Source organism: Montipora capricornis, chromosome 7 (genome assembly GCF_036669925.1).
Source record: "Montipora capricornis isolate CH-2021 chromosome 7, ASM3666992v2, whole genome shotgun sequence".
Taxonomy (NCBI): domain Eukaryota; kingdom Metazoa; phylum Cnidaria; class Anthozoa; order Scleractinia; family Acroporidae; genus Montipora; species Montipora capricornis.
The window spans coordinates 28314250-28336059 of NC_090889.1; the positions used below are offsets into that span (position 1 = coordinate 28314250).

The window sequence follows — 21810 nt, forward strand, 5'->3', positions numbered from 1 at the left end:
AGTTTTTGTGGAAGTTCCTAAGATGTCACAGTGTTATAACACACAAAATATTGTAAATATGGTTTAAAACCTATCTATGAGCACAATGTGAATTTCTTCTGCTTTCTTGCCAGTGACTGTGTTCTACAAAGACAGCACAAATTCATGCTTCCAAAAACAGGTCTAGTCTGATAATTATGAAATCTTAGTTTTCTTTATTCTTTTGGGACCATTCTTTAAATTCCTATTCCACCTTAGGATCAAGAGAATGAATGGAACAACATTTACAAAAAAAAGGTGTATTGAGAAAGCAGAATGATTAATGCCAAAGTTAAGTCGTTTGGATAAGACTTTGCAGCTCACAAATGGGCTGAATATGATTTCCAACCCAGATAAATTCTAAAAGACTGCATATTCTGTGTGTTCTGTTTATTTTGATTCTTTTATGAGAAGCAGAATGAATGAAATGTTATTTACTACATTCCAAAAAATGGGGTAATTGCCAAAAGAACAGATAACCCAAATATTCTGTATATTTCTATTCCTGGATAGTCCCAAACGTTATGTATCAAAGATTTGCTAAAAAAGAGATATGTTAAGTTTATGTTACGGCATAAAATTACTGTGGAGAGCATTACAGTAGCTTTGAATTTCTCAGGATATTCCTTTTTCTGGATGTATTTGTAGTTAAGTTACCCATTTCCCAGAAAATATAGTGCTGCAGCATCTTTTTTTTTCTTGGTATTCTTCTGCAAAACGATAATTTATAAAATGCAACTCTTGAAAAATTCGAACAACTAAAATAACTTAAATAACTCTTAGGTTTGATGTATACAGTGTAATTTTCAATCCAAAAATGACTGGTATATTAGTTCACGTTGGGGTGTTTGTTGACCATGTCAAAAATAAAACAACAACAGCAAAACCAGTGCTTCTTTTCTTATAGCGTCCTTAAAAAAATAATGTTGGATGATCAGTCATCTTTGGAATTGGATAACTGGGCTGATAAAGCCAAGATGAACCCACCAGTTCATGCAATCATATCTGAATACAACTATGTCAAAACTTCAACAGCACAACCCTTGAATTACCAAGAACAATGGTGCATGTTAAACTCCTAAAACCTATCAACTGTAGGGAAATGAGAATTATGAAAATCTGAAGTGCCAACTTCTCCATTTTCAGCACTTCACGAAAACAGATTCTTAATTGAGCACTGGTCAACTAAGGTACGATGAAGTTTGCTTGGAAATTTACATTTGATCTTGATGATAAAAGGGTTATGACTAAGGTACCATATTGCTGGCCTGCCAACAAGAGGTCCCCCACTTCAAAAGACTTATTTGCCATAGATGTATTATCTACAACACACTCCAACCATGTGATACAATGTTGTGAAGATTCAACACTATTATCACATAGATGTTTTAAAACATTTTGGGTAATAATACATTCACTCGTACACATATTTTTCTAGTTTCAGTAACAAAAAGAATACAGTTGGAAGCATGAAAGATGTAGACTATCAAGGTCAATAAATAATTATTTATTGTGGTGTGTTTGTTCTATAGTAGCATTTGAAACTATTTTATAAAATAAGAAGTGGGTTTTAGCTCCAATAGGTTTTGAAGGCAAGCCAGCAATATTAGAGCACTGAAGACAAGTCAAATATATACTTTCATTCTCGGAATACAGTAATACCTTTAACAACATAGTGCGTGAACTTTGCACAATAATGTTATAGGGTGGTATAATTTGAATAATTTAAAATATAATTATTATTGTTTCATCCAATTTACTAAGTTATGATTGTCAATGGTAATTCAAATATACCTCTCCCTAAAAAATTGTCCAGAAATAGAAGGGTGTATCAGGTTTTTTGGTATCATATAATATAAATTTTATTTTACCTCACATCAATAATAATATTGACTGAAGGAGAAGCCTAGACATTGGGTTCTGCTATTAAGTTCAATTACCACTCATGAGCTATTGACAAAAAGCAAGCGGAAAAATCACTATTTAAATACCACCTTTTTTTCAAGAAAGAATCCTCTATTTTACAAAACTTAATAAATATTTTTCCTGGTGTAGTTTAGTACATGTATGTATTTGCATTTTTTCTCTTTCATGCCTTCTCTTGCCATCTCAGTATAACACATGGATGCCATAGTAACTGATCCACTTCAACACACAAATTAGTACAAGTTGTTAACCCTGCCTCGGACTTCTGTGTCTGTGAACGGAGGTTTAAGGTGAAACCATTCAGAAATACATGTTTAAAGCAACTGAGCAGTACTTCCCTGTGCGATTTGGACACTGTTTTTATGAACTGTCTTTTGAGTACCAGAAAATATCCTAAACCAATCAAATTAAGGTTACCAGTGCTTGATACAGTGTTTCTATACATAGACCTTTTTTTGTCATTCAATGAGAGAAGAATATAATATTATCTCATCTGATGGCAAATACTTTTACAATGTTGCCACCACCATAGTGCATCAAGAAATAATCCTTTTCTGGGAAGTACTGTAGATGACCACATAATGAAGAATTGACAGGGCTGGTAACCTATTTTAATTCAATCTTTGTCTTGGGAGTTGCAATGAGAAAGGAATATAAAACTTGAAATGCAAAAACCAGTCAAACAACATTAGATTGAGGTTTCTGGCAAACTATGTGCTGAATCTTTTGCTGAGGTTCCGTCTTAACAAAGACAGTGTTAGGAGGACTCTTAAGCTGTTCTGTCACTTTAACCAAAACATTTGGACCACTTAAAGGATGCTGGGAAATGATCGATTGCGTAGGTGGAGCTGGTGCAAGACGAGGTTGTATGGGAAGCTGTTTAATAAACTGAGTGTTGATGCTTTGTTTTTGTTGTTGTAATTGTTGTTGCTGTTGTTGTTGAATCTGTTTCTGAAAAGTTATCTGCTGCAGTTGCTGCTGTTGTTGTTCAACTTGCTGCTTGAGCTGGGCGATTGGTTGAGAGCTTGTGATGTTGTTATGGTTTATGAACAACTTGGTTTGGTTTGCCTGTGGACTTGTCACTACGACAGTCTTCTGTTGTTGCAATGTGTTGGCCTGCATCACTTGTCCCTGAGATGAAGGTGAGGGAGACTTTTGCAGTCCTTTGTGCACATTGCCTGCATGGGAATTCCCTCCTTTTCCTAGAATGCAATGAAGCTCATGTTCTCATTGGCACTATTTCCCCTTTCAAAACTTTTCTAACTTTAAAGTTCAAATTTAAATCAATGCTTCTGTTTTTTCACTGCCATATCTAATCTTTTACAGATAAATGACAATGAAAAGGAAGCTGCTAGTTATTAACAAATATGGTGTTAGAAACTTTTTAAAAAAGATTTTGGTGATAAAAGCTCCTTATGCAGGGTTGCTCGAACTGGTATAGTTTTGTGTCCCTTGTTCAATGCCACCGTCAATTGAAATTGTAAATAGCAAACTGATTTGCTTCAGGACAGGGGTGAAAATTTCAAATCTGTTTTAACTAACCTGAAAAGCACATCACAAGTAATGGTGATTATCATTATTTCACTTCATTTGTTATAGTTGTAGTGACAATAAAGAGAAAAGGAGTTCGATCAATGCATTTTTGAAGTTGATTCTTTGGAAAGGACCATTCAAAATATGCAGTTTTATTTCAAAAAGCTTTCCCCCCCCCCCCCAAAAAAAAAAAAAAAAAAAAACATGAGATTTCTCCAAGTAAATCCGTACCTCTTTGATGAACATTCTGGCTCATTGGAGATGGTGGCTGCTGAACAATTAATTGTGACTGATGTTGTAGCTGTGAAATACCAATGTTGTTAAAAATCACATTCTGTCCTTTACTTAGATTTGTGGGATTTCCTACCGAAGCTGCCACTCCAGCATCAGATGTAGTCAAACCCTGGCTTGATGTGTTTCCCTTTATGACAAAATTGAGGGGGAAGCCCTTGACTGTTCCCCCTGTTGGGGGTGGGGAGGGTCCTGTACCATTTGGTATTGACGTAACTTGAACTGTCCCGGTAGCCTAACAATGAATACAAAAGATACAGTGAGGAAGAAGGCTAGTATTAGTTTTTAGACCTTTTCTCAAACAAAGTCCATACACATGACACCAATGTTTGGATGAACTTTGTGCTGGCAGTTGACAAGTAAAATCATCTGGAGTTAGACAGACCCAGCAGTCAATGGGTTAAAATTATTAATGCCATTTACGTCAGGGAGAATGGTAATAAGATCAATAATAGAAAGTGTTAATACTGTAACAGTAATTTTATTGTAAAGTGACAACAACAGAGTGACAGTTTTTTAATGTGCAAAAACTGTTTTGGATCAGGAAAAGTTTTACCTGGGTCTTTTCTCAACTAATAAGCTACGTTTCATTTCTGCAGCAAAACAGACTCAACATACTGCTCTAGATGATAACAGTAAATGCTTATAGATTTAAAACTACAAACTACTACATAATAATTATGTAAGTCCTATGCCTTACCTGCTTAAAAAATACAGGACTCACTCTCTGGCCAGCAGAGGTTGAAACTACTTTTCCTATAAGAACACCAGAGAGAGTCATTACAGAATTAATACCGATTGGTTGACTTAAAATAAGATCACTTCATTTCGCTCAATGACAATGATTGTTATTAACTGTTGAGACCTACCAGTTGAGGGATCTACTTGTGCTGTGATCTGAAACAAAACAAAGCTTGTTAAAGGGGCAGTATCATGGGAGCTTAACCATACAGTTACTAAATCAATTTTCCGAGACTTTTTCATCAAATTGCCTCTGGATCACCGCAGTAGGATAAAAATTGATTACCGGTAAATCTTTAATTAAAAGAAAAGTGAACCACACTAAGACAGTTATTATGGAGCTCTTCTAAGATGCAAGGGGAGAAGTTTAAAACGACGGTCCCAAAGGTTTCAAATCGGCATTCATTTTAATCTTGGCTCAGCATAACCAAAAACACTTGGCTGGTTTCAGTGAGCTAGAATAGTCGTTTTGAAGAAAATTTGGCCATTAATTATTTTTCTTCGCCATTGGTAAACAGGTCTCGTTTGCTTTCCAGATTTTTACTAACAATCAAATACAAATACATACTTAATTGACCACTCCACGTAGGGCTTTTCAGTGCAAATGTAACAATCAACGAAATGACAGAACACAATAACAACAACTGTTAAGAATCCCAAGTGGCCGGAGGCAAGCCAGAGGCAAACCAAAGGTGGTGGAGAAGTTGAACCAGGGACTACCAGGAATAAATTCAATGAGTGATCAGAACGAGTCCTGAACTTGGGAACTCCAGATCTCAAAGCAAGCATCCTAACCACTGGGCCTCACAGCCTCCTGACAATATCCAGGACGCTACCCCTTTAAGGTAATTCCCATGAAAATGACGTACTATCCAGATTTTATTCAAACTTGGCACAATTTATATTCATACACAGGACTTTTAAAAAATGCAATTAAAAGATGGGGTCACCGAGCTTGTTTTCGCACTGTATGCCCTTTATTCTAAGTGTTTTTTACCAAGTTTCATGAGAAGCAATCGAAACTAGATCAACAGGAAAAATTGTTGTTATGTAGCAAAAGCTACTGAATACCCCCTATTACTGAAAACATGAACCTGCTTGTTTGTCTGGGCTATAACCTTTAAGTAAAGTGATTTCAAATTGCTAAATCTTGCAAAGAAATGTAATCAAATTGGACTGCTACAGTCATCGCCTTGCACTCAGTGTCAGGCTCCAAATGCAGTTTCACTTCATTTATAGGTAAATACTACAACTTCTATTATCTCCCTTTTTTCTCCTTGAAATATGTTTTCTGTGTACCTATCACGAGAGTATAAAACCATTTAAAACGGGGGGTCACCATGCTCGTTTCTTTGCAACATGATGATAAATGGATGGCAAAGAAGCAATTTCGGCTTCAAAATGATCATTTTCCATGAAAGGACTGGGATGAGTTCCAAAACAACCCCTTCTTAACCGAGGAAGAGTTACCATGATTGCACTTAAAAGCTCTTGAACAGCAAAAGCGGCGTTTGTTGCCTTTCTTCAGATGGCCGGAGTGAAACCCCACCATCTCCGAAGTCGCAATGTTATGCGCAGTATGAGATGCGAAGTGCAAAACAAGGCAATCACCTTAAACAGACTACCAGTAACAAAAATGACAAAATTAATGTTCACGTCCCCCCTGACTTTGCTTTACTAGAGTCTGATTCAGAGTACCATAAAAACAATAAAAAACAACCCTGGCTGCTTTCCAGGAAGTCTAAAACTGCAAAAAAGGAACACAAACCTCTTTAGTTATCAATATTAGGGAGCTTAAGTAACAACAACAGCAACCACAACAAGAATGTTGTCCTTATTTGTGAATTTGCATTATTGTAATTGCTTCATGACTATTCCACGCATTTCAATGCGACAAAGCTGTGGCAAACCCTCAAGAAAGAAACTAGTACGAATGGCGCTCACAGTTTACCGGACAAAAATAAAATTTCTCCTCAAGCGCTCACATTCTCCCTAAAACCTCAAATTTGGTTATTTCTTCTTGTTGTCTTGCAGATGACAGCAAAGAAATAGACAAAAATGAAAAGATGTACATGCAGAGCATGCAAAGTTATTGTTTTTGCTCACTACATGTACATACGCAAACTTGTGTCGTTCTCATTGCCATCGCTGTTGTCATTGCTAAAGCTCCATATTAAAGTTTTCTAGGGGAAGGTGTGCCACGTACAGGAAAGGTTGCTCAAAAGCGAAGAGCAAAATGACCTTATATGAATAGCCCTTTAGTAACCCCAATGTTGCAAATTAAAATCAGAGTTTAGGGGGCATTTCTTGAAAAACACTTTCCATGTATAAAAGGAAACTGTCACGAAACTTCGCAATAATTATTGTTTCCATTGTTCAAACCATGTTCAACAATCAAATTTTCAGAATAAATAGATCTTGGTTTTATGGATTGATTCTTGGGCCCAAAAAGATTTCAAGCTTTTGAGAAAGAAGCTCATGACAAACTACTTCAACCTGTTTTGAGAGAGTGTCAGCAGTGCCCTTGCCTCATCCTACTTTTGGGAATGGCAGGAGTGAATGACTTATGAATTTTCCACATTATTTATTCTAAGCTATGATGCTAATGTACATGCAAGACTAGAGATAGGTTGGGGCAAGAACACAGATGAGCCTTCAGTCTCAAAATACTCTTGTGTTGGTTCATAAACACACACAAAAAAAATCATTTTGACCTGCAGACTACCCATAGATACATCTGAGTAACCAGAGAACCAAATGAAGCAAAGTTTATTGACTCCACAAAATCGATGATAAGGTAGCAGAACTTTTGCTTTGAACCCTGACTTTCAAATTAATTTTAAAGTCTTGCATTCTAGAGTGAGGTAAGGGGAGTCTAATTTTTACCAACCTGAACTCCCTTGAATAGAGGTGATGACGATGATGTTGAAGCCACAGAACCAGCTGCAACTTTTCCTTGTATGGGTGCAGGAAGAATTTCTTTAATATTAGAAAAACCAGGCTGAATTTGACCATTCACTGTACTAACTCCTGAAATTTGAGTTCCACTTGCAACTGTCATCATTGATGCAGCATTTGTAACCAAACTAGTCTGTGTGGTTGTGATCGACCCTTGAACATTTCCAGAATTAATTCCAAGTGCTGAGCACAGATTTAAACTTGAGTCTAGATTAGTGCTACCAGCCACACTCAAACTAGGCCCTGGAAGCAGGGAGCCTTTGGTTACTGCCACACCTATCGTATGACCAAGATTAAGTGGGTGTCCACCAGACACATTAGTTTCAATATTAGCAACAATATTTCCCATGTCGCTAATGGCCTGACTACTTGCATCAGGTTTCACATAGACTGATGACGCCAGACCCTTCGAAGTTGTTCCAATGGAATCTAAATAAGTTTTCTTATTCTGCAAAGAAGTTCCTTGAAGCATACTGCTCTTTGAATTATTTAAAACACTTTCCACATGGTTTACTGAATGTCCTGAACTTCCTTGTTTGAGGGTTTTATTTCGAGGTGGAGGAGGAGCTTTAAGGAAATTGTTCATTGATCTATTGGCACTGCCTTTATATCTTTCTATCACTGAAGACAAACCTATGGGCAAAAATTAACAAGCAAAGATTAATCAACCTCTTATAGTGGTTATCAGTCACACACGCCCCTCAACACATTTTTTTCATTTTTGGAAACTACCGGTAATTTTGGATGGACGTCAATCAAATGTTTCCATGACAATAAAGCTGTTGTGGCAGTCAAATTTGTCATGAAAATGTTTGATTGACATCCACCCAAAATTAGTTTCCAAAAGTGAAAAAATGTCATGGAGGGGCACACGTGACTGGTAAGCGCTGTGACTGTGCACGACTGTCATCATATTATCACAGTACTTTGATTGAGCTGTTCAGCTTTGGAGGGCTACAAATTAATTAAATTTAATGTCTCTGTTCCTTCTGTTTGTGTGCTAACTACTAGTTATGAGCAAACATTGACTCCAGTTGGCGTTAATGGGGAAGCACTACCTTGCGTTGGTTAGCCTGTGCGACTTCCGGCGATTGTGTGACAAAGGAACCTCACTTATCTCCCCAGCACTACGAGCTGAATGCAAAACAGCACGTGCTGGATCGGACAAGAGTATTGGTTAGCAGGCGATATTCAAAAGGCAACGCAGCCAACAAGGAGTGTCCCGAGTTTATTGACAGACAACGAGGCCCAATCTCGACTCCAAAGGGAGGGAGGGAGGGAGGGAAAAAACCAAATCGTAAACCACACTAATATATTGAGAGCTAACTGCACTGAACAACAGAACATAAGTGATCTCTAAATAGCTTTCACATGCTTTTATAGCTAGACAAATGTCTGCTGGCATAGCCAGTCGGAGGAGCTGTACTATGAGAGAACTTAGTGTTACACATGCCAACTCTTAGCCGTGCTTTGAAAAAAGCGCCAATGCTGTGTCCAGATCGTACTAGCCTGCTAGCAACAACAAAGCTGTGAAGTTCGAAGCGAGAATACAATAAATCCTTAGTGTTTGCTGACCTTGGCAACTAGACGGCACAAACGCTACATTGAAAACAGAGCCGCCATGAAAGGGTTACATTAATATTCTCACGATGCATTAACTACATTTTACTTGCGTGACAGTAAAATTGCCTTTAAACTTTTTTTACCTTATCAGTTAAACCGTTATCTACCATGGGAATATGCCTTGGGTACCTTGGTGTGACAACTACTCTTGCTTACCCTGATTAGATGCTTGTCCTACTGTTTTCATTGCCGGCCTTTGAAGAATAGCAGCACTTGCTCTGTTCGACTTGTGCCTGTGGAAAGAAGGGTGATAATAAGTGAATGCATTTTCCATTTTTAGGATAACAGAAAAATTTGTAAGAAATAACTGTTATCAGTGTTAAAATTTGAGCAACAAAAAGGTGGTGGTGGGATAGATTTTGCTGACAGAAAGTTTTTCTTTGACAACCCTGAATACACATGATCATATGCACCATCTTCGACAGTTTAAAAGCTCTCAAGACCATAAGAATTTATTGTTAATGGTACCCTCCAAACCCAAGAATTTGTACACATTCATACCAGTACCAACATTGCATGGAGAATAATCACCATTTTGACCTTGACGACGTCAAGGTCATTGACCGTTGTCCCCAATGGGGAAAAAGATTATTTTTAGAAGCGTGGCATTCAATTCGCGAACCTAATTCCATTAATGAACACGTTTACATTCCGGACATTTACAAGGCCCTTGGCAATCCCAAGTGACGTTTCTACGGCTTTTTAAGCACTCATTTTGTATTCGTAAGCCATTTTATGCTGAAGAAGGTCATAGTATTTTGACCGAAACGTCCTTTTTACATAAGTTTTTTAGTCAAAGACAACAAGTTTTCTAATTCTTTATACCAGTACCTGCCTTTGCATACTCCTCAAAAAGCCACATTTTACATAACAGACATCAACAGCTACCAATAAGGTACATGAAATTCAGAACATCATAACTATTCTGGGCCGTATTTTATGTTCTTAGAACTAAAATGATATTCTTACAGCCATAGTTTATACCTTGGAAGTGATGGATTAAGACATCTTTCGACCATAGAAAGAACTGCACAGCGGAGATGATCACTTCTTCTATTGAAAACAAAACAACCTCTTCCAACTGATCGGCTCCCAAAACGACAAGACTGTAAATATTACAACAAAAGAAAGCTGAGTTTTTACATGTAAATTATTTCACCATTTCATTTCTAGTAAATAGCAATCCAAAAATGAACTGCTAACACTTGATGGTGACAAAGTTAAGTCCAAACTTTGTACATGTGCTTTCATTTCAACAGTCGAACGTAAGGATTTTACTATTTTACTCCCAGATTAATAAAAACCAGCCACTTTGAACAGCATACAGGACCAAAGGAAACTATGGCTCTCCAACAGCACTTCTTATCACCACAGTGGCTTTCATTTTTGCAATCACACTTTAGGATTTCGCCAAAAGACTGGAAAGTTAGATCCACCACAAGTGTATAATGCAATGAAGAAACTTAATGGGAAGGACAAGACTTGGGGAAATTGAACTTACTGTCATAGGTTTAGGATGATGATTAAGAGTCATTATTCCATTCACTGTTGTTCCATCCTCTGTAATATTACTTCCACTTGACGCTTTTGACACCCCATTAGCAAGATGGCCATCCTCTGTTGTGAGCAAAAATACCTTGTTAATTTTTATGTAACACAGAGATAAAGTTTGTTTAGTACATTTCTTCCTACTCCCTTCAGTATGCAGCTAAACAACATCATCTCCCTTACATGTTGTGTCCGTTGCTGGCACCTTTACATAGGCATCTAATTACATGTAGATGCTGTATCGCCAAAATGAATCATTCCCTTGTCAGAAAAGGCCATCCCCTGTTTACTGTCTTTGTTCCTTATGTTTTATGTTAAACATTCAAGCTACTAAATAAGAGCAAACATTGACTCAAGTTGGTGTTAATGCAAGAACATTGCCTTGTGTTAGGTTAGCCTGTGCACCTTACGGTGATTGTGTGACAAAGGAACCCAGCAAGTGCTACAAGCTGAATGCAAAACAGCATGCGGTGGATCAGACAAGAGTACCGTTTAGCAGGCAATAATCAAAAGGCAACACAGCCAACAAGCTTTGGGTAAGTTGCTGTGCAATCTTAACTGCACCACACAGAAGTGACCCAAGTTTATTTGAGTGCATAGGGAGAGAGGGAAGGAAAATATTGTAAACCACAGTAATGTATTGAGTGCTACCTGCACTGAACAACAAAACATAAAGTGACCTCTAAAAAATTCTTATGCTTTCATAGCTTATAAAAGCAGACAGTCATTTTATGTCTGCTGGCATAGCCAGTCGAGAGTGCTGTACTACAAGACAACTTAGTGTTACGTATGACAACTCTTAGCCATCAATAGTGGTTTAAAAAATGTGCCAGTGCTGTAGATCATAATTACCTGAAAGCAACAACAAGGATGTAAAGTTCCAAGCTAGAATACAATGAATCCTTAAAGCTTGTTAACCTTGGCAAATTGACTGCACAATGAAAGGGGTAATACATTACTGATGATAGTGTCATGATCCATCAACTATATTTTTTAATTGTGTGACAGTAAAATTGCTTACAACAAGTAACATACCTTCTACAGAGATTGACCTTCCAATAGGTTGGCTGCTGGGAAAGAAAAACAGATCATTCTTCACTCAAAGGAAAGGTTAACGCATTGACTGCCAGGGGTTCCCCATTGACGAGTAAAATCGTCTGGAGTTCGACAGAGTAAAATACTCTGGCGTTAGACAGAGTAAAATACTAAGTCTGGCCGGTTTCGGCCGGTTTGGACGTCAAAGGGTTAATAAACCTACAATATGCAATATCATCATCATCAATCCAATTTTGATCTGGGGTTATCCCCGTAAACAGGGGGTGGCCGGATTTACCCCACTTTGTCAGCAATCTTTCTAACTCCCACTCTCCATCTCGGTCGATTCATGGTGTCCTTTTTCTCCAAACCAAAGCTCTTGCTCTCCTTCTCCACTTGCGTCTTCCATGTCTTCTTTGGTCGTCCTCGCTTCCGCTTACCCTTCACTTCGAACTCCAATGCTTTTCTCAGAACATGCCCATCACCCCTCCTCAACACATGCCCGTACCATCTCACTCCATTTGCCTTTGCCATCTGAACCATTGTTTCCTTCAATCCCAACATCTCCATCAGGGCCTCTGTCCTCTTTTTCTCCATCAGTTTTGCAAAACACATTGCTCTCACCATTGCTCTCCAGTCCTTCTCAAAATTGCTATCTCATTTTCCCTCAGACACTATGTCTCATATACTGTAACATCGCCACTCTTACACAACTCTGATAAACCATTCCTTTCACCTTCACTGAGAACCTTTTTGAGTTCAGCAACTCTCCACAATCCCTGAACTTCACCCAGCCAATTCTTGCTCTTGCTGTCACAGCTGCCTCGCAGCCACCACTTGCATTCACCCTATCCCCCAAATAACAGCCAAATTACAAGCTGTAAAATGCCACCAATTGTCCCATAGCTTATAGAACTCAATAGGGTTTTTGGATTTTGATATCCAATGAAGCACTTAGAGTGCACTTACAGTATGTCCAGAAATGCACCAAATTAGATGCGGGCCCAATTTTGACATCCAACACAAAGTGTCCATTTAGAGCAAGAGATGAGGTTCTCCCACCTTAACATGAACAATCCAAGCTATGTTGTAAAGTGAGCTGATTTTATAACTGGAAAAGGAGGCAATGTCTGTAACTGAAGCATTGCATTATGGGTTCATAATTAATTGAAAAAAATTTGCAAGGAAGTCTGTCGCTGAAAACTCTCGGTGGCCACTTAATAGAGGCAAAAACAATAGGAGAACTCTCATTGGGACGGCCAAAAGGTGGCCGTGGGTGCTTAAATAGAGGTGGCTGCTTAATAGAGGTTTGATTTACAAATTATTCAAAATATTCTATAATATTATTCTACAATTATTTCTGGGCTTTGATTACTAGCCGCTTAATAGGTGGCCGCTTAATGGAGGTTCCACTGTATGTGCAAAATGTGAGACGAAGATATTAGTATACAAGAAAAACAAGATAAGCCTCACTGCTATTCTTTATTAGAGAATTTGGAGAATTGAGGAGTGTTTTATTGGGTTTAAAGCTCATGCACATGCCGCTTTATCGATGCTGTTTTGATAGGCTGTTGGGTTCATATATTTTTAATAAGTTATTGAAAGGTGTTTAACCCATTGACCACTAGGAGTGAGACTTAACAGATTTTACTCTAACGCCAGACAATTTTACTTGTCAACTGGGGGCGTTCTGGGGCGTGAATGGGTTTATGTAGCATGTTATTGCGCATATCTTCTGTGTATCTCAAGATACTCGGATTTTCTATGTGTGATGGTTATCAATACAGGGATATTTTTGTGTGGTTCAAAACTATGTGGAGAAAGCAGAACTTGGTATCCAAAAAGAAAATTGGGGGTAACCATGCATTTTTCAGAGATAATTAAGCTTCAATTTGGAAAAGAATGCCATACGTTGTTTTGTATTTCAAAGCTTTTTACAAATATTGTTGATTAATTATCTTCAAAAAATGCATAGTTACCCCCAATTTTCTTTTTGGATTTCAATAACACTTGTTAAGATCTGCTTTTCCCACATATACAGTAAACCACGCAAAAATAATTTTGAATTAGTAGGCTCTGTCCTTAACCAAGTTTCAATTTAGTAATAGGAAACAAGGATGTGCAAACCTTGTGAGCAAGCTTCCTGATGATGATGAAGCAGATGCATCAGGTGAACTCAAAGATCTCTTCAGTGTAGCATCCAATGCCTTCTGACCTGCCTGTTCTTGTAATTTGAGAGCTTGATTCTGCTGCTGTTCCTTTTCACAATTGACTCTGGCTTTATGTTCTGCCAATAACTCATCAAAAGGTTTCCGTCTTCCACTAACTGCACGTCTTAGAGACAGAGCATGTGTCTGACAGAAAAAAATGTTTCTAATGTTATTTAACAGTCTTCAAGAGAATTAAATTTAAACCCAACATAACCAATTATGACCAGAAATTCAAGTAACTACATGTAGTCATGCAAGCCTAATTTTGATATCCAACACAAAAAGTCCCTTTAAGTCTAAGAATTTTCTACCCATTTCTTACAATAAAGGGTTAGGGTTAGAGTTTCTTTAAAAAAAAATTGAGTTAGTTATGCCTTACAAGCATTGCATGAAATTATTTAGATTAATGATAGGCACATGAGAGGGCCCCTCTTATAAGCCCGGTGGTTTCTTGGGGTCTCCTTGCCACAATAATTATTATTGTCTTATCCATCCTTTTTTTATTAATGACTTTATTCTTGTTATTGATTGTCTTTGTAATATTATTACCTAATTGTGTAGCAAATAAACATTCCTTCATTCATTCATAAACTTAGGGTATTTTTAGGTCAGGGTAGATGCAACAGTTCATCCTTGAGCACTGCAGCATTTGGGCGTTACTTTGTGACGTTAATTGTCTGTGTTCTGAGGCACGAGTGATGTTGAAGTTTGAAAGAAGACCAAGAGGACACTTTAATTTGTGATGCTTATTGAAATCCGTGTGCATCTGTTTATTTGCATTTCTGGACATACATTGTACGAGTGTGTGGCCAGGCAGAAAAGGAATAGTGACAATGTCTATTTATTATCCATTTGCCTTAAACACATATTACAATTAAGCGAATCAAGAAATACAAGTAAAGGCAAGAAAGTCTCAAGGAGCCATGGAGGCTTACAATGTACAAGGAAGACTCCCTCATATGGAGGTCTCCCTCCAATGTCCAATGATAGTTGAATTACGTTTAGCAAATCTCAGATTACAATCTTACAACAGGTCATCATTACTTTTCCTTACACGTATAACATGCATCACAAAGACACACTGTATATTAAGTACAAGGACATGCCATAAAATAATGATATGATAGGTTGGGCATAAGTGGGTGATTCATCAATCAACTTGAATATCTACACCACTCCAACCACGAAAATGAAAAGGGAGCCTCAAGAGGTCAAAGCGGGACTCAATACTTGTGCATGAGATACTGTTTTTGAGGACCATCACTTGATTTTTTAGGCCAGGAACTGACCCCAGTCATCTTTAAACCAAACAGGGGAACCTGAGGTGTGATCCTTGGATGTGCGGCCTCTTTGTGCCATATGGCTTTAAAGGGGAATAGGGATAATTCAGCATAGGGAGTTCAGCTTTAATTTGATTTTTCTTTTGTCCTTGCTTTAATTCGAGAAACTTCTCTCATCTCAAGAAATGAAGTAACAACAGTGACTAAGAAGTCTGACCATGAAATTAAGCAGTTGAAATACTGTACCTTGCAAGTTAAAGAGCGTGTACATTGTTTTTGGAGTTCAGGTACCCATACCCCACAATGCTTGTCGGCATCAAACTCTCGCTCTAAATTTTGAGATAAATGAAATTAATACAAAAATAGAAAATGTTAAGAAGGGATTCTGAAATGGTCACAATATCAAATAATGCCTTCTGAGCAGTGACTTGCATAATGGCACAGTTCAGTCATGCAATGGGTGATGACATACTACAAATAATTAAGTGCTTTTACTGTACATCTCAAATTCTCAGTTATTTGTGTTTAACCTTCGCACAGATGTGTTTAAGGATTATTTGGTTTGTTACATCAGTTTCTTTTTCTTTAGAAATTCTTTTCCATCTTATTTATACCTTGTACTTTCAGACAGGTGTTTCAATTTATTACACCATGTACTGTCTTGTAATCTACAACAACAGACATGTGACTAAAGATCATTTGTAGTATCAGAGAGCTCAAACATGACCTGCAAATAAGTGTTTTGCTGCAAATAACATTCTGCTCATGCGTAATTGAAACCATGCTCTTGAATAAAAATGGCTCACTTTCCTGAGCTTTCAGAAAGTGATATAATTGTTACAATTGTGAAAAACAAACTTGGTGATCGAACAATGAAACAATTATTGTACTCGGTTATCCCAAAATATTGTGATTTGCCAGTGTCTTGCAGATCAATTATTTGCCACAGTCTTTGGCTTTGGCAAATAACTGATCTTTTCGCCACTGAAAAATCACGATATTTTGCTCAACCTCACCCAATAATTGATAATTATTACCATTATCAATGTCACTATCAACATTCTTATGTAATTCATGGCTTACGGCTTAAGTAAACCGGGGCAAAATTTTATTTCACCTCCATATCAAGCTTACCTCTAGTGGGAATCTGCTTTCTGGGAGACTTTTTGTTCATTGAAGGTTTTTCCAAAGAACTTTTCTTTGAAATGACATTGTTAACAACAGGTTCAGTCTTTACAACTCGGACAGAATGACTATGATTAGGATATGGGACTGTGAGCGGCATTTCCTCTATCTTGACTGTGGCATCCATTAGTTCGATCTTTTCATTAGTTATAACAGAGTCTAAGAGCTTCCTTTTCCTTGGTGCTGACTTGAGCAATGTCTCCACTACAGTGCTTGACTTTGCCACCACTTCAGGTGGCGATGGCGCAGGAACTGGTATGACCCTCTGATGATTGAGTTCTGAATGAAGAGAATAAACAAAAACTTCAGATTCCCTGTACCATGCAGCTCTTCAAAACTGTTAATTAATTTTATTGGATCGGTACAGTTCTGTTGTGCGTTTGGGATTCTGCTCAGTATTAATTATAATTAAAGAGCTTAAGCAAGCACGACAACAACTGCCACAAGAACGCTACAAAACAATAGCTCCAATGAACAAAAACAAAAGATGAGCATGCCCTACATGTGCGTTTTACATTTGTGTACATTTCTATGCCGTCCTGGCCCTGACAATGACATGTCTGAATTGATCAAATTTGAGGTTATGTGGAGGACATAAGCACCTGGCAATATATTATTAGCTTTCTTCCTAAATTTCCACATCATTTGCACCAACTTTCTTCCTGGATTGTTGACGCACACTTTCCATATTAGGCGACTTGGAGTAATCTCAAAATAATAATTACAATAATGGAAATCAATGTTCTTGAAGCCGTCAACATCCTTGCTTAAGCTCCCTATTATTGTTTCAGTTGTATACTTATTGGTAGCCATTGTTTTCAGAACCAATCCCAACTTTGCATTTTCCCTGAAGGCAATGAAATGTTTTACCTCTAAACAGTTCATGCCTTTGACCCTTGGAAAGCATATCAACATGTATGGTTCCATTTTGCACAAACCATGATGATTACTTAGACTGTGCATTTTTGAATGAAATGAAATGAATGTTTATTTGAAGTGTGGGTTATAGATGTTGCACGCCATTTTGTTCCTTAGGTTAAATTGCAAGCAAACTAGGTCATTTTGTTTCAACCTAGGTCAACTTGTTTCGACCTAGATCAAGTTGTTTCAACCTAGGTCAGTTTGGGGCAGGTACAAAACACAGGTCACAGGTCATTGTTTTACCACTACAGAAAGTATCCTAAACATTCATTAAAGCTAACCTTAGGCCTAATTAGGCCCAAACAAAAGTTCTTAGGCTTAATGTTACCATTTGCAAACACTTAGGGTTGTTTTTGTATTGGTAAAACATTGACCTGAGACCTATGTTTTGTACCTGTCCCAAATTGACATTGACGTTGACGTTGAAACAAGTTGACTTATGTTGAAACAAAATGACCTAGTTTGGTTGCAAATTAACCTAAGGAACAAAATGACCTGCAACAAAGATGAATGAGAGAAGTGATTATCACACTTAAGCAATTGTAGCTTTTTTTAAAAGAGACAGCTGAAAAACTCAGGTGGGTCCAACAGGATTGGAAACCATGACCTCTCTGATGCTGGTGCAATGATCTACACCATCTGAGCTATGAAGCCACTGCCTTGTTCCTGGGGTCTCTCTTCCTCCTTCAATGTCAACTTTAGGAGGCAGAGAGGTTGATGAAACCATACAGTTGGGAGCACCTCAATAGACCATTTTACAGTTCTAGCTAAGTTACCTGGCCTAAGAATGGAAGCGAGGCTGCCGGTGACCCTGTTTTGATACAAACCTTTGCTTTTGTAATGTTAATACGGAGTAATTAGAATTACAACAACACAATTTATGTGATAAAAACAGTGGGGGCTTTTATCAAACTGGAATCCATTTCTTTTGTTTCAAAGATCAAAAAGAAAAAAATATCAAACAAAGAGAGCCAATATCATGCAGTTGAGAGAGCATTCTGATTTTGTCTGCCATCATTGTGTCGAAGGGTCCGTTCCTGGCTAAACACCTAATGTGGGTTGAATTTGTGGGTTTTCTACTTTATTTGGAATGTTTTTTCTTTCAGGTACCCTTGTTGTCCCCTCTTATCAAAAACTAACATTTGATTAAATTTCCTCTAATTTGATTAGCCTTGATTTAAATAGATAACTGTATAGTTGGCTCTCACACTCCACAATTATCAATGGCAGTGCTTTATGCCTTAAAATGAGCTCCTTTTCAGGGACAGGGCAGGAACTATGACCCCAAAATATGTCAAAAAGGTTTTTGGGCTTTGGAATATAATTATTGTACTTTGGCTAGATGCATAATGGGTCAAAATATACAGTGGCACAAAATTATGGACTGCTGTAAATACCCTTGTTATAATTCCCAAAATATGCATGATACCCTTGTACATGAATAGATCCCACTTTCAGAATTTTGTCCAGACCCACATAATCAAGACAAAAATGCATTTGACTTTTAAAGAGATTTATCATGAACTATATATTTAACGACTCAAAATTCATGACCTTTCTTAGAAAAGCAAATTGAAAATAAATAAGATGAAAAACATTTTAGCATGTACAAGTCCAATTTTTGCACACAACATTAGGAGAATGCAATTTCTAATTTGGGTATTCTGTGCATAGGGTGAACTTTAGCAAGTTTTCATTCGTCTGCTTTTTCAGCGCCATCTTGAATTTTGTCATACGTGCATGTGCACCTCAGTTTTGATACGTCATATGTGCAAATTATGATCGTGCTGCTATGAAAAAGAAGTTGAGGTGAACTTGGAAATGATCAATTTGAGAGCCTCGATGCCAATGTTGCCCTTCTCCTTTGCTTCCAAAGTGACTGTCGAACGCACTTCAATAATCCAAGATTAGTACCCAGACCTTCCAACATCTTAAGGCCCCAAATCTTGACGTCTCAAATTTACCCCCAAAACCCTTGAGATTTGGGACCCAAATAGAGAGATTTGCAAAAATGGTTTAAAACAAAGGAATCACAACACTGACAATGCTTAGCAGTGTTCAAACTGCCACAATATTGGTGTCTTTTCAGCATTAATTCACACAAATCTGATGTCTTCAGAGGATTGCTTGGACTTCATTCCATACCCTGGGTGCCAGAGGTTATTTTTTTCGTTTGGAGTAGGCAAATTCCACCGTGAAGCCACGGCCACAAGGTGCATAGCGCCAAGAGGAAAAAGGGAATTCAGTTTTGGTTCTTGAGAGATATTCAATTTTCAATGGGCCTCTGGAGCCAGGGTATATGTTCCGCCATTTTGAACACATGAAACAAAGCCTTCCCAGGTTATTTCGTGCCCTAATTGGACATCAGATTGAGGTTTTTTGGCTTGGCCAAGATTCCCATTGAAAAAAACTCCACAAATACTACATTATATATATATATATAACGCAGAAGGCCGAAACAGTACTGTCTGCAGTTAGTTATATATTTAACAAATAGATTCCATGTTGCCGTGCGTCTGTTCAGTAATAGATTACAGAAAGTGGCACATGAGGCGATAGCCGAGTGTGTCACTGATGTTCTTACCACATTTTGACGTCTTCTGTGATCTATTACTGAACAGACCCACGGCAACATGGAATCTATTTGTTTTATATAATAAAGAATCAAACTTTATTCGCGTAAAAGCTGATGGTGACGTCAATCGTGCGTCTGTCCTCTAATAGATCATAGGCAAGAACCAATCAAAATCTGTGAATAACTTGGGTTATTATATAAATAATTATATATAATTAATTGTTAAGTGTATAGGAAAAGAAAAATTAAAACATCAAAACACTACAATTAATTATAAAGCTCCATGATTGTAGAGCACTCTTCGACTTAAAGATAAGGTTTTTATGTTTCTGTAATTATATATATATTTTAATGTTAGACCGTACCTGACTGAGATTGTATTTATTGTGGAAAAACTGTGAGATTCCAAAGTTAAATCGTGCTAGACTGTGATTTGAGTCCTGAAATCTCACAACCAAATTGTGAGAGTTGGAAGGTCTGAGTACCAGCATATTCAGTAAACCAATTTTTTTACTTCATTACCAGGTAACACTACAGTCATTTTTATCCAGGAAGTGTCGAGATCTCTAAACACAGTGTTCAAAGGGAATACTTCCACGAGAAGTGGATGTAATCTATAATGTTGACGATGTTAAAATTAAGCTTTAACCTTGGATTTTATATAGTGCAATTTCATATTCACATAATTCTATTTCCTGTGACATATTGAAAAAAATTGCATGGAGGGAAAAATGCAGTTAGGTAATTTACCACAATGTCGTAAAAAAGCCGCTGCTTTTACAACTCGTCCACACTCCCTGCACACAACTAGCAGGATCTCTTCTTGGTCTGGGCAAATCCCGAATAGGGTCATATCTATGGATCAAAGCATATTAAAAAGCATAAGAAGTTAATCATGTACGGTTTACATTATTAATAAACGCGTAAACCATTCCAAAAATTAAAGTACGTTTGATTTTGAGCTGTTTGTTTAGAACGAACCCAATCATTTCCATTTCCGCTAGATCGGTCGAAAATGAACCAGTAACAGATATCAGACACCACTTTTTTTTTCGGGGGGTGCATGTATGAAATTCACATGAAATGTCCCATGCCAACTACATTCAACCTGCGACTAGGAGAACGCTATAGTAAAATTTTCCCAGGGAGAAAACTTCTCTCCACGAAATTGTGCAACAATCTATTTTTTTTTCTGAGGAAAAATAGCCTTGAAATATCCGTTTTCATACCTTCTCTGTGCAATCGCGTGGCTTCTACTGCGCCCGAGCCATTGTTATCATCCACTTCCATTGCTATCAGGGCAAAAACAAAACAAGGTAAATCCCCAAAAAAAGTTTTTTGGAGGCTTTTCCACGGAGATGCGAGCACAGATTTCTAGTATGACAGTCGTACATACCTTCTGCTTCCTCCTCTGGTGAGTCTTCCCCGAAGGAACTCCATGAGCTCCCAGAAAGTAAAGAATGACAGTGAATTTTCGCCATTACAACTTCATTCCCGCTCCGATGTTGCTTTCTCCTAATTCGTGACGTCACTGTCGGCTAAAGACGTAAAGTCGCGGAAATTCCCGACGATTTCCGACCTGAAAATGACAAGAAAACATCACAAAAAAAAATTGACAGGGTTACGACTTGTTACCTGTGGACTCAAAATCTTTCCGAGCATGACAGCATTTCATAATTCCTCAAAATTTGAATGAGATGCAATTGCGGTGATCATATTTCTCTCCGACGCTGCAATAATGCGCAAAAGAACTCAAGTCATTTATCGCGCGGCCATCTTGACTAATCAATGAGCAAAGAAAAAAAATATATTTAACGAAAAAGCCAACGAATGTACCTTAACGTAAATAATACAGAGCACTTCCGATCACTTCATGACGCGAATTAGTCGCCATCGCCGCACGTCGTGTAAATTTCTCCTGGCAAATTGCTTCCGCCATTTTGTTCACGCATCGGATGTGCGCTGT

General features: G+C 37.7%; 1 protein-coding gene across 2 annotated transcripts; it reads right to left on the reverse strand.

Annotated features, from left to right (window-relative positions):
• Positions 1-393: 393 nt before the first annotated feature.
• On the reverse strand, positions 394-21810 carry LOC138056757 (ataxin-7-like protein 1). Of its 2 annotated transcripts, none has more exons than XM_068902635.1 (16): positions 21681-21810; positions 21241-21423; positions 21074-21136; positions 20595-20699; positions 16298-16627; positions 15410-15492; positions 13801-14027; positions 11674-11705; positions 10592-10707; positions 10075-10196; positions 9247-9323; positions 7400-8100; positions 4638-4665; positions 4469-4524; positions 3709-4003; positions 394-3146 (listed from the first exon to the last, which is right to left on the reverse strand). In XM_068902635.1, the coding sequence occupies exons 2-16, from the start codon at positions 21323-21325 to the stop codon at positions 2623-2625; spliced, it is 2844 nt and encodes a 947-aa protein (XP_068758736.1). In that variant the 5' UTR covers positions 21326-21423; positions 21681-21810; the 3' UTR covers positions 394-2622. The 2 variants fall into 2 exon arrangements, with proteins under 2 accessions (XP_068758736.1, XP_068758735.1); XM_068902634.1 differs by having other exon boundaries at positions 2487-3146; positions 11674-11708; positions 21681-21806.

What these genes read in the sequence shown, in the direction of transcription:
- LOC138056757 (XM_068902634.1), bottom strand. Translation starts at nt 21,325, where the DNA reads ATGGCGAAAATTCACTGTCATTCTTTACTTTCTGGGAGCTCATGGAGT. An exon ending in ACCAGAGGAGGAAGCAGAAG is followed by an intron (nt 21,137 to 21,240) that starts GTATGTACGACT and finishes TTGCCCTGATAG; the next exon opens with CAATGGAAGTGGATGATAAC. An exon ending in ACAAGTAGATCCCTCAACTG is followed by an intron (nt 4,525 to 4,637) that starts GTAGGTCTCAAC and finishes GTGTTCTTATAG; the next exon opens with GAAAAGTAGTTTCAACCTCT.